Source organism: Hemibagrus wyckioides, linkage group LG14 (genome assembly GCF_019097595.1).
Source record: "Hemibagrus wyckioides isolate EC202008001 linkage group LG14, SWU_Hwy_1.0, whole genome shotgun sequence".
Taxonomy (NCBI): Eukaryota; Metazoa; Chordata; class Actinopteri; order Siluriformes; family Bagridae; genus Hemibagrus; species Hemibagrus wyckioides.
The window spans coordinates 3,526,211-3,544,419 of NC_080723.1; the positions used below are offsets into that span (position 1 = coordinate 3,526,211).

The window sequence follows — 18,209 nt, forward strand, 5'->3', positions numbered from 1 at the left end:
CCATGTGTAAATAAAGTAAAGAACACAGTAGAAATACAGTGTGATGATCTTTGGTTTTAAGCTGTGTAGTCATCAGCAAACAGAGCAAATAGAGATCAAGCATCTGCACATAAATAACTCTTCTCACATAGTTTTTTTTTAAAAAAAAAGAAAGAAACAAAGAAAGAAAGAAAGATGTTCCTATTATGCCATTATCTATATGAGGTATTTTTGTACTAGCAACCTGAGAATACTTTGGAATTCACTAAGAGGTCATATATAAAGCTTATAACATCTTTATTTGTCTCGATTTATCAGGAGCTGATTCTGAGGTAAATCCTAACTCATACTATATAAAGGTAACTTTGAGGTAGCTATAGTCACTTTCTTCCGCTGAGGTATATCTAGCCTTGATACGTGAGGCGACTTGGTGCCAAGATTTCAAAAAGAAAAGAAAAATGAAACTTAACGATGAGATCAATCTGAAATTCCTGAGAAACTAGCTTTCCAATATGGAAAGACATTTGTGAGGCCTTTGGGGGGAAAAAAGAAAAAGTGAAAATGAGGGGGAGTGAGTGAGTTGTTACTGTCATGTTTAAGCACAAAAACCAGAAGGTATTGAGAGAACATGATTATGATTTTTGAATAAAATACCCTGGTTCTTCTTTTCAGCATTTGGTTTCATTTGTAAGTATTTCTGAAAACTGCTTCAATTCTCCTCCATGGAGTAAAGGAATAAGGGCCCAGATGTGTGAGCCTAATTGATCGTCTTAACGCTGCCATCGAAACGATTGACACGTGGAACATCGTCTGTCCACACTGTGGTCGTGATTCTGTTTTTTTTTTTCTTTCTTTAAACCAACCTGTAGTTTGTAAATGAAAATAAAAAGTTTGCTTTCAATACTCTTCGCAAAACAATACAATACTTATGGATATCTAGAGACTAAAAAAAAAAGAAAAAGGAAAAACAAATCCACAATCAAATCAAGTAATACACAAAGTAAAAAATGAGAAGGAAAAAAAAAAAGTATGATCCATTTTAAATAAAGCAAAAAAAAAAAAGCACAAATCCAGAAAACTCCTCTATCCACACAACAGACAGAAAACGGAAAGAAGAAAAAGGAAAAATCCAATCCGGATGCTTGGGAATCTATTACTGATGTGCACACGTATGGTAAACTCTTCAAAAGGAAAACAAAAAACAGTACTGATGGCAAAATGTCCAACAATCAAACACCTGCTGTATGATTTTGGCAGAATATTTTGTGCCATGATTGTTTGCAGGTGAATGACTCTCTGGGAGAAAATGCATAGAGGAAGGCATATTGCATTGGTATCAAATGTCTAGAGCACAGAAAGATGCCCGCGACATTGTCATTAAAACATTTGAGTATCACTGTCATGATCGTTCAGGTCCTGAGAGAGTCTGTAGCAGACAAGTGGTAAAGGGCATCTGCGGAAAAAGGGTGGAGCGATTACTGCTCATCTTTCTAAGTGTGTAATCACTCTCGGCAGAATGAACCCGACGTCTCAAAAAAAAAAAAAAAAGGAGGTAGACTTGGCTTTGTAGACCACTGGACTCTCTTTTAGGGGAGAGTGAGTGAGAGAGAGAGAGAGAGAGAGAGAGACCGTGTGGCTGCTGGGAGTTAAGGAGAGCCACTAGCAGCAGGCTCTGTAGAGCCAGAACCTTTAGAAGAGGAGGGGATGCTGGGATCGACAGCGCAGTTCTGGCCTATAGGAGTAGCTGGGGCTCCAGATGACTTCTGAGCATACAGTGATCCTGTAAAGAAATAAGCACATTTTAGGCAAAAATAGTTAAACCAAATACCCAAACATTTTTTAACTGATGTATAATTCTGTCACACACCTGAGTAAATGATCCCATTAACCTCTATTGACACTGTGATACTGGCTGATCCATTTGAAGAGATACTGAGAGACAGATCCTGCTTTTCCTCTAGATAAGAAAACGCATTGTGTTAGCAAAGCTGTTAATGTCAGTTGCAGCAGTCAGATCTCCCACACTACACAAAACACAGTAAACTCACCACGGGGGGTACTGGTAGTGTTGAGGCGCAGATTGGCAGGGTTCACTTGTGATGCCATTGCAAGCAGGTTCTGCTGGAAGGCCTGCTGCAGGAGCCTCTGCTGCTCCTCAGCCAGACGGGCCATCTTTCTCTCAGGCCCCTCTATGGCAGAGGAACCAGTGGCCAGAGCCGGAGTACCCATGCCCGTCTCCAGCCTTTCACGCAGCTGTTCCAAGGTGGCAGCCCGTGCCAGCTGCTGTTGGTGGCCAAGTGCCAGAGCCAGGGGTAATCTACCAGGCAACATGGAAGCTGGACCATCCTCAGGAACTAAACATTCAGATGAAAGACCGATTACTGATAATGACAATAAAAAATATGATCATACAAACTGAACCTTTCTGATATCAAACCAGTGACATGAACATATTCATTAATCTCAGCATCCAAAAACTTAAGCTCTTCCTAGCTTTGACACTCTGCTCTTTTCTAATCAGACCCAGTATGTCCTATCTAGACTATTTTAAAATTTGCAATTAAATAAATACAAAAATGAAATACATTTATTTTTAATCTCTGGAACTTTTCTCCATTTAGGAATATGTCTGAGAATGTATTTATTTTACACAGTAGTTTATTATTGAACACTGGCAACTAGACACAAGGGGGAGCTTGAGCTCATGAAATACACAAATGATTTGATAAATGATGTTTCAAGTATACAGTGAGTGTGAATATTTTAGTGGAGAAAATACTGGGATTGTTACGAGTCTGGGTGAAATACTGGGATTGTTACGAGTCTGGGTGAAATACTGGGATTGTTACGAGTCTGGGTGAAATACTGGGATTGTTACGAGTCTGGGTGAAATACTGGGATTGTTACGAGTCTGGGTGAAATACTGGGATTGTTACGAGTCTGGGTGAAATACTGGGATTGTTACGAGTCTGGGTGAAATACTGGGATTGTTACGAGTCTGGGTGAAATACTGGGATTGTTACAAGAGTGAGGGAAATACTGGGATTGTTTTAAGTCATCTATCAGCTATTCTTTTCCTTGCGTTTAGGCTTCAAACATCTTAAAGCTACAGCTTAATGAAGGCAAGTGAATCCAGCTGTGATTACCTGTCCCTTTCTTGAGGGCTGAACTCGGTGTGCTCTGCAAGCCGTTGTGTCCAGAGTTGGGCAGGTGCATTTTGGGAGGAGAGAGAAGGTGAGGGGCACCACCACTGGGGGAAGGAGAGAAGCGGTACAGGCTGTTACTGTACCCGGGCCGACGGCCTTCTCTGCGGTTGCTATCGATGGCAGCCTGCAGCTCTCCAGGAGAACTGAGTCCTTTCTTCTCACATTCATACGGATAGAGGTACTTCATATACCTGCACAAGAGTAAACATGATCAGCATGTAGTACAACCAAGATTACAATACTTTAAACACAAGACTGACCAAGAACAGACCAGAACATTACAGTGATACACAAGTATATTTTCTTACTGTGTGCGGAGGGTGAAAGCAGCACTGGTGATGGACGTGGGCAGGTTTAAACCTTTGGTGATCTCTCTCCAGATTTTCTTATTGATCACCTCCACCAGACCTCCCTTCTCGGTCACAAGCTTATAGAGCTTATAAAGATCCAGCACCTGCTTGGCCATGATGGGGATACGGTTCACAGGGGTGCCTGGGGACAAAAAATATGGGACATTAAATTATTTTTTTTCTAACAAAATCATAGTACTAAAAATGTCATGAAAGGGGTTTAAAGATTGTGAGGTTTGTGTATCATCCGACTTTTCTGTGTAACCTTGCACACGTTTTCTATGCATTTATCTGTAAATGTAAAGAATGAAATTTCTGCTCTGTACTCTGGTGTAGTCTAGTACACAAGATTTGAAGAAAAAAAAAAAGAGAAAAAAATTAAAGTGCAGTCTATTAGCTTTAACGTGATTGTATGTAGATCCATACAGTGTGAGTCATGCAGGGAATTACAGACAGCACTCAAAAACCATTAAAGCAATAAAAGCCCAGACTAAGAGATTAATTACTGTATTATCCAGACTATAAGATCTACTGGTATATCAGACGCAAGTCCCTACACCAAGTAATTGTTTGCATGCTTTACTGAAGACAAAGTGCTCTACCATTCCTTTCATTTCAGAGTTTAATTGCAGTGAGACATTAGAAAGTGTTGGATAACATCTTATATCATCTTGTTTATGCTAAAACTATGACTATGACTATATATAACTATGAGCGATATATGATTTTATATATATATATATATATATATGTGTGTGTGCACTATGTTTGTTTCTTCAAACATTATCATTCTTTAACAAACAACCTGCTTTAACAGGTACTGCGTTATTTATGAACTCAATTGTGTTCATTTCATTATCATTTCCCATACTGCGTCCTGCCAAGCTTCATCTGTCACAGATCTGCATATGTTTTAAGATAAATATTTCAACTCTGTGCAATTCTATCCTCCACTCTCAAAAAAAAGTCCTGTCCTGTATAAGCATCATTATAATAGACAGCAACGAATCACAAAAAAAAAAAAGCACACATTAGTTAAATGCAGATTTTTAGGCTGTGATTTGAACTTAATGTGTGTGCCTCTTTTCACTGGCTCAAGTCATTTCAATCCATTTAGCGAAAAGTATAATTCACTTTCTAAGGCAGACAATAGTCTGATTAAAGTAGTGTAAAATGGTTCATAATAGCTACCTTTTTTTAAAAAAAGAAATGCGTGAACGTTAAAAAGAATTAATCATCCACACACGAATTCTCTGTCTTTAATGAACCAGAACAGTTCTCAATAAACTCGCTGACTCAAATGATTTGCTGAATGAGAAGCACAAATCATGTGCTGGTCCTGACACAAGAGTCACAAATATTATTTATACAATTCGTTAAAAAAATAAATAATAAAATTAAAAAAAAAAAAACCCCATATATTTTATATATATATATATATATATATATATATATATATATATATATATATATATATATATATATATATATATATATATATAAATAAATAAATAAATAGTAATTATTATTATTATTATTATTATTATTATTATTATTATTATTATAACCTTATATAATAATATATAATCATTTAAACTTGCCTAAAAATAATGCTTAATAATAATGTAGTCATTTGTAGAAATCTAATGCAGAGCCTGAAAAACTCCATACAATAGTGCTTGGACTTTTAAAAAATGTTAATCATTCATGACAAAAACATGTCTGGCTATGATGCTAGCAGCAGAAAGACTGGAAACAGGCCCCCCAAAAAATTATTTGGACAGAGCAAGTCCATTAAACCTTCATGAATATGCCAGCAGTTTGAATATGTGGGGAAACAAGGAGAAGAATAAGAGATAAATGGATGAAAAAAAGAAAGACAGGAGACAAAGCATGAGCTGTGCTGCTCAGGGCAGCGTTCCAATTCAAGAATAAAAATTAGTCTGTGTTAGGAAAAAGATATTAGGATTACAGGCCTTAGGCAGATAAATATTACTGTAATGAATAACAGACACATCATTGTGATCTAAGGCATTGTACACAAAGCATGCAAAGCACATTCATGCAGGTACTATGTGTACATACTCATTAATTGTTACTCATAAGAGCAATCTTACTATAGACTGGTGTTTCCTGAGCTAACGGAAAGGCTGTAATGAGTCTCAACTGGTGATGGTCAATAAACATTTCAGAGAATGAAAACCCTACAGCAGCTGTGCTATTTCTCCGTAAGCACAACTGCTTTAACAAATGTGCCTTCTCGCTTGAGCGTGAAATGTGGCGTATAGTTACCTCTAAAATAAATCTTATTCAGACAGCAAGAGAGATCTCCTGAGATAGAACTATATATATTTAACTCTATTCCTTAGATGAATGTGAGCTCCTCTGGCTCTGAAGTGCTGCTCAGGAATATGCCAATATTCATGATGTGTTCATTTACCCAGAGAGCATGCCGTGATTTAAAGCGCCAGGCTGCCATGACAGGGTCCACAGCACTCCCTGGGGATAGCAAAGGCAAGCTTTGAAAACGTGTTATTTAATGCTGGGGATGACATTACTCGTTCATCAGGCGATCAGTAAACAGGTCCAAGCTCAGGGTTAAACCCAGGTCACAATGCTAGGGCTTGAGAACAGGTCAAAAGTGAGGAACGTAAAGCAGTACGAGTCAAGGGAGAAAATGTGTGACGTGCATCATAACTGTAAAACTGACTGAGCTCCAGTGCAGTGAAAAAGCCATTCAGAGCTTTCAGCACCGAGGCAGCTTTTATAGTAAACCGGCTCGTGACTTTTCTCTGACTTTTCAACTGGTCACGTTGCCTGTAATCAGCCGAATAAGGGAAAGGGCATTAAGATAAATCAGGAAAGGTTAATGACATAAAAGAGTGAGCTGTGGCTTTAGTACTGTGATTAGAGACTGAAGACATGCTGCGTTAATGCAGTCAGGACCTGACCTCATGAGGTCGCAACTAACAAGCCTGAGACAAGAAAGAGACAAAGAAAAAAAAAAGCCATAGACTTCTTCGACAGTAAATCTAACTCCAGATTTTCATGTTTATTTGAGCAAAACTGGATACTTTTTATTGCTGCCATGATTTTCTTCCTTATTTCCTGCTCATCGTGCAGAAAGAATCAAGTGAATATGACCTTTGGCCTATATAGCAAGGAAACGGCTGCCCACATTAAGAGGCCTTCAATCTTTTAATAAAGCAATAGCAGGCACAGTGATGGCAGTTGGGCTGAAGGAAATACCAAACTCGGAGTTAAACAATGCTCGTCTTTCTTACTGTAGAGTCGGTGGTAAGGGGCACAGGAAATGCATGGTTTAACACCAGGTCAGACATCCTGGATGATATGGTGGTTGAAATTGTACAGAGGCCAAACAGCTAAGGGACAAGTTAGGACAAAAAGATTTGCACTCCTCTGTCAGGATTAGAAACAGGACAGCGGATCCGTGTGTGTGTAGGAGAAATGATAATGTGGAGAAAGTTGTAGGAATATCTATCTTCAGCAAAGTGCACTTACAAAACTGTTTACTGCTAGATACTGGCAGGCGGTAGAGGAATAAACCAGGCTGAATTCTAAAGGGGGAATTCTTGCCTTTCCAATATAAATCTCTAGCAGATCACCATAAAAGTTGAGAGTTTGGGCAGGGGAACAGCAGAGCACATAAAAACACAGAGGAAATCTATTCAACAGGATGTCAAAAACACACCCGAGGAGAATAACAAGTCACACGAGAGCCGAAGACAAAACGTCCCCAAAACAGGACATGCCATACTTAACATTAACTCAGCACGATATACATGACCCAGAAATCCATTTTACACTCAGCAACAAGAAAAGGCATGTGCTGAGTTCTCCACAAAGAGGAGCTCAATAAGGAGAGGAGATAATGACTTCTTTCTCCGTTTCTTATGGGCTCCTGCTGTTCTTAAAGCTCTCCATTGTCTTATTTCTTCATCTGTGTCTCATTCCCTTTATATCAAAGGTGAGGCCTTAGATTTTAGGAACTCATTAATCTTCTGCAGGAGGACAGGAGGCCCCTTAATCCACCTCTCCCCCTTCAATCTGATCCCCCACTCCTTAAGGCCCCAAGCAAGTGGACACCCCACCTGCCCCCCACTGCGTCCACACACACACACACACACACACACACACACAGAACCTCACCCATCTTGCCTGCAGCTCCTGCTGCTCTCCTCCTCCACTCTTATCAGGTTTCAGTCACTTTGACAACTAGGACAATGAATAGAGGCCCATGAGTATCAAAGTGTGTGTGTGTACACATTTGTGCTTCACAATTCCACAAAACCGATTCAAATTCCTGAAATGATCAATTGGACTGGAAGCTGAATTTCTACAATCAATCAATTAACCATGCAAACTACATGACACAGCACAGGACCTGTGCATTATTCCTAGAAAATGCACTGAGCTGGACACAATCAGAAATAAAATTTTGTTTTGCTGAAATGATTGTTTTCATTCAGCTGCAGACAATACAGGCGACACGACGTCAACTTTAAATCCCGTAGCGGCCCTCAATCTGCTACACTTTGAGTGTAGGAAAAGGAACCGATAAAACAACATCCCTCAGCTTCCTTTCTCAAGTGGGCCACACTAAAGCGCCTGACGGGAACAACCTGGGGATTGTGAGAAACCCCATTCTTCACTGTCTGGCTCAACTAGCATGTCTTTCACACTAAAGCAGTCAAACAAACATCATTAATCATGAGGAGAGGACCCCACCGACAGACATTTGGCATGATCACACATTTGCCATTCGCCCTCCACTATTACCTCAAACTTCTTGACGCCTCCAGTTACACACAAACACAGAGAGGGCTGGGGGGTTTGTGGTTGGGGGGGGGGGGGGGGTGGCACACAGGCACAAACAGCTCCCCATCTGGATGAGTTTAAATCCTAAGGTAGAGGTTAACAGCCTTGTCAAGCTGTGTCCCTGAAAGCTTAGTCTGTCTGATGACGCTGCCAGGCTCATCTCATTGTCACAACATGACAGAGGCCGAGTACCTGTGAATCCTCTTAGTCTGGCCCAGGAGTTAGTTGTGTGCTCTGCTCAGTCTCTGGATCGGAGTATCAGTACTGTGAGCTCTACAAGTGTGTATAATGGTGGACCCTTAGATACTGAGAGGGGCTATAAAGCCTGAAGTGGACAGGAGGATATTTAGTGTGCTGATTCTGGAGAAATCACTACACAAGTTAACACACACAAAACAGCACTTGTTAAAATTTTAAGAATTAAGAAATGTGTTGCCTCACCTCTTTTCTGCATGAAGGTGAACAGGTCGTCGAGAAACTCCTTCCGGTTAGGGTCACTGTCCAGTTCATAAAGCTGCATAAAAAGAACAAACAACCAACAACATTATATACACAGCATAACATTCTCACATGACAGTCTTTATAGCAGGTATTACTATCATCAGGTGACAAACTGTAATGATCACTGTATTTGTATATTTTCCTTCAATACAATTAATGATTCATTTGTAACATGACTTTTTGTCTCATTTTAAAAGAGCAATCTCATTCACCCCGTTACTACATGCTATCATCTGGGCACGTAGACTCTTTAGATAACATTGTGAAACTGGGTCAATGTGTCACTGATAAGAACATAACAGCCATGACTTTCAGATCTTATGCTTACCTTGGCAAAGTCTCTGGAGGCTTCCCCTCTTCCTTTCCCTCCATCGCTTTCTTCGTTCCAACTCGCATTGCCATTCTGCAGGACAAGAGAGACACTTAAGTCCGAAAAGTGGATGACGCGGGCAGAAAACAAGCCTCTATAAACGTCAATAATCAATAAACTCCCAAAAGAAAGGGAAGCCACCGAGTCGAAAAGGAAGAACAGACTGAGGACAAAGAAAAGGTCTGAAACAAAATGATTGCTGACCTTTAAACTCTAGAGAGCAAAGGCATAATGAACACTTATGGCCATTCCTGACTCTTTCTCGTAAATTTGCTTTTCGATATTAACTTGACTTATCTTATCAGAAGAGACGCATAACGTAACTTGTGAAACAGAAAAAAAACCAAAACACTTAAGCTAATACAGACATTTTTGCTTGAGGTTTTCAGGCACTTAGATTATTATAGGTATCTTTGTCGATTTCTTGCGAGTCCGCTCCATCAGCGGTGCTCATGGCAGGCCTCATAAAGCACTTACAAGCTCTTATAGTTCCTTGGTGCATATACTCTTTGCTTGATTATAGGCTATCCAGGTTGTCCCCCTGAGCAGCTTTAGAAACAACAAGGCAGAGAGGTAATAAAGCAGTTTTACAGGAGCTTCTCTCCATCCCCCTCTTTAATATGCTAAGTGAATCACAGCTGGGGAGAGAATGGGATCTTCAGAGTTTATAGCAAATACACACCAGCTGGGCCCACACGAGAGGAGACGCTCGGCAGGGGAACTGTGGAGGGCAGACTTGCTGTGTGGTATTGTGTGTGTGTGTTTTAGAGAAAGAGGAGGTTGTGTACACATTACATTTAGTATAGTATATTGTGTACTATATGAGTCTTACATCAAGCACTAATCATAAATACTGATAAGCGTTGCTTAAGCACTCGATATGGAGCCTCAAGCAGTACATGCAAACCTCAGAGTCAACATTTTGTCCCAAACTGTTCAACCAAGCCATTTTTCATGGAGATGACATTGCAATTAGATTCATATACACACACTATATAACATTATCTCACAGCCAAAGACATTTATAAACTGTTCAAGCTGTTATCAGGCTTTGGCCTCGCTAATTATATTAGAGAAGACTGATAGTCAGAGGGCAAATTAGCCAAGAGGAGGAACCAGATGACCATCTGGGTCAGAAAGAGGAAATGAAGTTCCCCATCCCCCATATCAATTCAATAGAAACTACATGTGACCATGTCAAATAATTACTCTGGGAGATGGGACAAACACCTTATGTTACTAAGTGTGAATGCATTGTGCTGTGGTTGGATGCATATAGTGTAACATCCTGAAAAGTGAAGAGAATGTTCGTTTAATTTACTTTAGGTATAAAGGCAGGGAAATATATTGTGCGTATGGCGAGAAAGACATCGATTCAGGATGAGACATCTTGTATTTCTGCAGCAGCGAAGGAGAAACCTCAACAATCATACACATCTGTTCTTACGTGCAAAAGTAACAATGCTTTCTAAGTACTTAAGGAAAAAATAATGAAGCAGACAGACAGCTAGTGCTGAAAACTTTAAAAAAAAAGATTTAGAAGTTTTATAGAAATCTCTGTTTACAAAAATATGATTCACTGATTCATAAATGACTTAAAATACTTTTAGAATAATATAACGTCAACTTTTGCCCCAAGAGTATTTCCATATTTCATTCAAGAGTATTTCAATATTCCATATTGCACCATTCATTCCATTAAAATCATCATAATCTTCAAACTCAACTGAATAATCAGTCTTGTGGTCCATTAAAACATTACACCATTTAACCGTGGGCTGCACTTGGGCTCTGAGAGGGTACTTTAATCCCACAGATTCTTTACCGGCCCAGTTACTACATGACAAAGCAAATGCTGATCGATGTAAACCTTAGTGCAGCATATGCAGGGCATTTTTGGAAAGATATACAATGACAATTGAGTGATAAACATGGGAAACAAACTAAGTACAGGACCTAACCGTAAATGATACCATGGAAGTGTAATAACAGTGCTGAATTTCACTTTAGAGCACTAATACTCACACAGAAGAAGAGCCAGAGCAGACAAAGAGCCATAGAGGAGCCTCTAACTGCTAATCTGGAGGCCGGGAGCTCTTTTGAGGATAGACTGGGTGCTACATCAAACAGCTAGCCTTTTAAAGAAATGGCTACAGATGTGAATCTCTCACTGTCCGGTATCATAGTGATTGTGGTTCTCTTAAATGATGACTGAGGCTTAAGATTATACAACAAGTAACGTAGCAGATAAGAGACTAAGCAATTTTGGTGAAAGAATCTAGAAACAGACGGTACTAAAGCCATAGTTGTTCAAAACACACTTGTATAATGGTATGAGGTGCAAGGATCTTCAATCCTTCTGAATCAAAACCACCTCAGTCAGGACAGGACAGGCGTCAATGGTGGGGGTGGAAGGGTGTGGACGACAGACATTCTAGGCATTCTGAGAGGTAAAGGAAATGGACAAGGAAATAAAAAAAATAAGCAGCCCCCTTTTGCTTCCCCATGTACCTTTCTGCTCGATTACCACCCCCCGTCCATTACTACTCCAGTTACGTCCAGTGAACTTGACAAGAAAAGGTCACAAATCACACAACAACGTGACCACTCCCTCTATTCTTTGTTCACGCAAGAAACCCCCGGTGCGAATTCGCACCGTTTCAGGAGAAGAAACTCCTAATGCCACTTGGAATGTTTCCCTTGGGCGGGTCTGGACAATTCAGACACCAATATCACACCCTCGCTATACCTCACCCTAAGCCTTTAAAGATTTTTATCATCAAATACCTCAGATTCCGTTTATTTCATCCTTGAAGTTTACGGCACAATATAGAAAAGTCATGGGCAGTTGGAACATGTCAGCAGTTTGTATTGTCTCTTGTGGAGACATTTGGAACGATTAACCAGTGCAACCATTTGGTTTACAAAGAAAAAAAAACCCTTCCTGGCTCAATTCTCAGTGCAGGCAGCCAAAAAATGCTAATCTTAATGACGGCTGTTGCACAGACTGACCAAATCTATCTCACAGATGGCTGCACTTTGCATTGACAGCAGCGATCATAGGACCCAAGAGAGTTGTTCAGCATTAATGCCCAATAATACAGCTCAATCATACCAGACCTCCTGCTGACATACACAAAGCGCATAATGACGACTAAATACAAAAGCATGTTGGAAATGTCATTATTTGGGGCAAAAAACTACTCGAATCTTCGAAACTGTAAGCAAATGATTCTTATTGTAAATACGACCTGTAAAGACAAATTTCTTTCCATGATATCTGGACTCATGTTCAACACCAATATATTAAAGAGGCTGTACGTGTGCTGTGATGTTAATTATCGTGCTAAATTTTTAATTTTCTCACACTATGCAAAATATACATAGGAGGTAAATATTCTTAAAAACATCTCAATCAATGCAAATGCGAGAGAGCTTCATTTACAGATGCAGCCAAGATCTTCGTATTAACCACTGCAAGGATAAACGTCAATATAATAAAGAACTGATTGCTCTCAGCAGCCTCATTCAGCCAGCACACGCTTGATGTGTTGCCAAAGTGACAATTAAATAATGCATCAGCTTTTCTCCAGCCAACAATGAACGGCCATTTATTCGTTCACAGCGAGCGAATAAAAAAAATTCTAAAAGTGACCCTATGAGACGGACAAGATACCATGGCAACCTCTGTTCTGTACTGAAATTAAAGAAACCCTTTGTCCATCAATACAATAATAATTCTCACCGAGGTCCAGATCACAGCCATATAAGCAGCCAAAGATTTACGCGACATGACATGCTTGTTATTCCTAGTGCAAAAACATGTAACTAGTGTGCATTTATCAACCAGGGAAACTTCAAACACAGGCACAAGGGATAGCGTTAACATGCTTCTTGTGAAGCGGAGTTATAGGCTATAATTCAGCCTTCAGCTCAAATGTGTCTCAGCGCTCACTGAGCCTGATTAAACCGGCATTAATCAGAGTAGATTAGCATGCTTGGGGCCAGAAGGCAGAGTGTTGCATCACTAAAAAAAAATGCCTACAACCAGAATGCATGAGTGCATGCATGCGTGTGTCCAAAACACACACTGTACCTATGATGGTGGTCAAGTGGTCTCTGAAAACATCAGTCAGCTTTATTATTGTGGCAACAGCACAGAATATTTACTCTCAAAAAAGTTTCACGACCATTTTTCCATCACAAAGGTGTCATTCTGCAGCTTTTCCTCCAACCTCATGATTACCAACAGGCGACTCCTCCAGCCATATGCATGTGACTTTAATTAGCAAATTCTTTTCCATGGAGACAACATACAAAGCAGATCTGAACGTGTTGTGTTTCTTTCCTTCCTTCTTTTACATCTAAAATGCTCCCAATTAATTGGGTGATTTCCTAAAGATATAAGCAAACATTACCAGAGTGTGACGCTCTGTAGGTGATTGACTTGTGCTTTAAAGTGTGAAAAGCTTCCAAAAAAAGGAAAAAAAAAAACAAAACAAAAAAGAAAGACAACCCCCCACCCTCATTTGAAAATGTGTGGCATCTGTTCTCTTTTGTGTTGCCGGTGCCATCAAACCAGCCCCCCTACACACACTGCAATCTGATACTGTCACCACTGCAGAGCATCATTAAATACTAAAGAGCAGACATGAAAAGGCAGGATAAAAAGAAAGCAAAACAAAATGACACCCAAAAACAAAAAAAAAACACGCAGACATGCAAATTCTCAATCATCGATAAATTCCTCCCACTGCAGCTGAACCAAACCTCACACCCAGAGATCCATAAAGTACACATTAACACAATAGTCTCTCTCTCTTCCTCCCTCTGTCTAATAACTTCTGTGACCACAAAATGTGGTCTGCTGGGGTCAGGCCTAATACATGAGGCCCATAACCAATCTCGAAAAATCAACAAAATGTGTTTAGACTAAAAAAAAAATAAATAAATAAAAAAGCTGGGAGAAAAAGAAAAAATATACTTGAGTGAACCATTGGTTTATTTTCATTGAACAAAAACTCAGTGGAACAACATTATCCATGTGTATTACATTTTAACCTTATTTAAGCACTGCAACAACAACATAAAAGCTGAGAAGGAAAATATATTTGAACAACGTGTTAAGAAAACCCGTCCCCTACAACGTGTACATATTAAATGATAGTTTAAACAAAACTCCGCCCCCACTAAACCCACCTCCAGTAATAAAGCCCACATCCAGCCGGCAAGACATGGAGGGTGGACAGGAAATGATATCACCCACACCCACCATTATCCTATAAATATATAGTGACATGGGTGTGACCAAAACATCAGAGTGCTGCCCATCTACATGGAGCTGCACTTCCTGCCATAATAGCTTTATTGCTGGGTGCTCCCTATGGCTTCCTCTAAAACACAGCTTACTGTGTGTCTAGCTCAATTTAAATGCAAATCTTTATCATTAAATCTAAAATTGCAAATGAAAGTTTCACTTTGCTATTCGCCAAAAAAAGTTCATTCAGTTGTGATAATCATCTTTGATACATTAAAAGTAAAAAAAAAAAAAAAAAAGTTTTAAAAAACCCCAAGAAAATGTAAGCATTTTATTTCTCTCCATGCTAGGTTAATAGTATTGGGTTAGAAAGCAACAACAAATGTAGAATTTGTTTAGAATAAATATTCTTTAGAACATTTGTGCATTTAGTCCATCAGTGTGTAAATCACTATGACGTCTCCCGAAGCGGAGGCACGTGCCTCCGACAACTTGGCCTTCTGTCTAACAACACTGGCGGCGTGTCTCTCTGGACAGAAGCCAAGACAGAAACACACTGCCAAGTATCTGTTCTGAGAAAGCACCGCTGGCCAGGAAGAACAGAGGAAAGTAAGAATACAGGGGAGAGAAAAAAAAAGAGAGAGAGAGAGAGAGAGAATGAATGAATGAATGAAAGAAAGAGTAAATGAAATGCCTACATTGCTGGGCAGACTGCCTGAAGATCACACTTTGAAGAATCAAGTATAAAGCATGCTTGTGTCAGCAACCTGCTTTAATCAATGTATATATTTTTTTAATAATAAATAAAAAGGTGTGTTGATCAATCGACAGAAAAGTCTAGTCAAACTATTATGTTGAGCAAAACTCTCAAAAAAACAACCCTTTTCTTTCCGAGAAAGTCCTCAGAATGGGAAAACAAAAAAAGCTGATGTGAACAAAAGACAAACCTGTTTGATTGAGTCTTCGAAACTCCAGTCGGAGAGGCCATTTGGCGTATTGAATGAATGCTGCTCAGTAGGGGATGGGCTGTCCTCTGGTTCATCCTTCACTTTTGGTGGAGGTGAGCGGGCTCGCTTTTTCGCAGCTGAAGGAGAGGCGGCATAAACTGGGAAAGGGTACGGAGCGATTCCCACCCCCTGCTGCTGAAGAGCCAGGCTCTGCTTTCGGAGAAACTCCAACCCATCGCCTTCGTCATCCTCACTGCCGTCCTCACCATCCATCATCTCCTCATCTTCATCATCTTCCCCAGCAGAAGCTGGTCCTCTGTTCATCTCCTCATCGTCCTCTCCGTCTTGCACAGATTCTACACTACTTTGGGTAGAAACCCTGGTTGGAGGCCCTTGGCTGTTCTTCAGCGCTTGTTCTCTGGCACTACTGCTGAAGTATTCTGGGTTTATTGGTATTCCCTGGGCACGGGCAGAAGCCATGATGGCGTGTTGAGCAGCCAGCTGCTGGGCATACAAGATGTGGGCTTCGCTCAGGTGTCGCTCTTTTCTTTCCATGTCCAGTTTCGCTTGCTGCTGCCTCTGGAGCTGCTCCATGACGGCCTCTAGTTTAACACCGGCCACCGCACCAAGAGCCGTCTGAGAGAATGCTCCTGCCAGACCACTATCCTGAGATAAGATGGGCTGAAGACACAAACATCATTAGCTTAGTTGACTGTTTTCCTGTATTATTGTCTGGACATCACTTAAACAAGGACTTTTCAACCATGAACATTTTTTTTTAGAACAAACTAAAATATTAAAAATAAAAGCAGTGATCCTGAACACAACAGTAATGTAATTTAACCAGGGGATAATCACAGGGAAATAATAAATAACTATAATAACTCCTTACTCATTAACTCAAGTCTGATTATAAGTTGCCAGGATCAGAGCACTGTGCACGCGCGCTATAGAGGCTAATGGAAAAAATGGCCACTAAGCTATACGTCCACTTCCAATTCGGAGCGCTTAGGGATTCACTTTTAGATCACTCCAAATTAGAAATGTACCATGAGCTTAAATTTGCAAAAAAAACAAAAAAAAACAAACCCAAACAGCATGCAGGCCTTTGCATGCGCACACACACAAAAACGCACACGTTTGTCCTTTGACCCTGATCCGTGCCTACTTGGCACCCGGTGACCGGATTTCCGGCCAAAATACGGTGTCTCTGGATAATACATTTAAATAATTAATACCGTCCAGATCAAATACATTCTCGCGCGATCATAATTGTATCTGTATCGAGCGCGTGCAAAAACACGCAACACGGAGAACTTATCCAATGCTGGCAGCGGCTTAAAACTATGGCGCACTTCCAATCTAACAATCTAATCTAACAAGCACAGTGAGGACAAACAGCCCAGAGCAAACAGCAGCGGAATTCAGGAAAAGCGGCATTTTACAACTAAACTGTTATTTGTAACAAATGTAAAAAAAAAAAAAAAAAAACCACAAAAAAATCTGTTGGAATTGTGCAAAGTGGACAATACAAAAAACTGCACAATCATGACGTGTACAAACTGAATTTCGGCCAAAAAACTACACGGTCATTACAACAAACTATGTAGCAAGTGAGGAAATTAAAGGCGCGCTCACGTGCGTAAAAGGAAATAAAATCACACGTAAACTCAATTAAAGTATATTTCAGGACTGGGTGTGAAATTTTACAGTAAGATATTAATCAAACTGCGTGGATTAAGACTCACCGTTTGCGCCTTGCTGCTACTGGAATTGTCCACCATCCCTTTTTTTCCCCTACACAGAGCTTCTCTCTCTCTCTCTCTCGTGCTCGATTAAAAAGCCTAGAGTGTGTGCATCCACCCGAGTAGTTAATATTCCTTGTGATAAGACTCTGATAGTCCTTTGGTGCTCCAAGAAAAAAAATCGATGTTAGGATTTAAAGGGAAAAAAAACAGGGGGCCAGCCAAAGGGAAACGCTCGCTGACCTCCCCTCCTGAAGTGGCGCGTGCATGGGGACTCCCACACTCCCCTTGGCTTTCCTCCACCCACCGCCACCCCACACACACACACACACACACACACACACACACACACACACACACACACACACAGAACCTGAGCCCGCCTACAGCAACAAGTAGGCCTTCCAGCACAGCACAGTGCTATCCCACACGCCTTTACTTACTTACTTACTTACTTACTTACTTACTTACTTACTTACACACACACACACACACACACACACACACCATTCTGTTGTGTCCACTAACACAGCAATATTTATTAATTTCTGAGACAAACCAGACACATTCTTTGGTAAAAATGCAGCAAGAATATCTCCAGTGAAAAATATCTTTCCAGTGAAAGGAACTCTTAAAGCTTCAGCATACCAAGACATTTTGGACAATTTCATGCTCCCAACTTTGTGGGAACAGTTTGGGGATGACTCCTTCCTGTTCCAACATGACTGCACACCAGTGCACAAGGCAGTTTGGTGTGGAGGAACTTCACAGAGTCCTGACCTCAACCCCATAGAACACCTTTGGGATGAATTAAAGCGGAGACTGCAAGCCAGACCTTCTCATCCAACATCAGTGCCTGACCTCACAAATGCACTTCTAGAGGAATGGTCAAAAATTCCCATAAACACACTCCTAAATCTTGTGGAAAGCCTTCCCTGAAGAGCTGAAGCTGTTATAGCTGTAAAAGCCGGGCCAACTCCATATTACATTCATGTGCATGTAAAAGCAGATGTCC

General features: G+C 40.4%; 1 protein-coding gene across 1 annotated transcript; it reads right to left on the minus strand.

Moving 5' to 3' along the window:
* Positions 1-27: 27 nt before the first annotated feature.
* arid3b (AT-rich interactive domain 3B) lies at positions 28-17,496 on the minus strand. The gene is made up of 9 exons (XM_058408510.1): positions 17,198-17,496; positions 15,450-16,130; positions 9,204-9,278; positions 8,816-8,888; positions 3,494-3,677; positions 3,126-3,376; positions 2,028-2,333; positions 1,847-1,936; positions 28-1,759 (listed from the first exon to the last, which is right to left on the minus strand). Exons 1-9 carry the CDS (start codon positions 17,231-17,233, stop codon positions 1,626-1,628), a joined length of 1,830 nt encoding a protein of 609 aa, XP_058264493.1. The 5' UTR covers positions 17,234-17,496; the 3' UTR covers positions 28-1,625.
* Between the last annotated feature and the right edge of the window lie 713 nt (positions 17,497-18,209).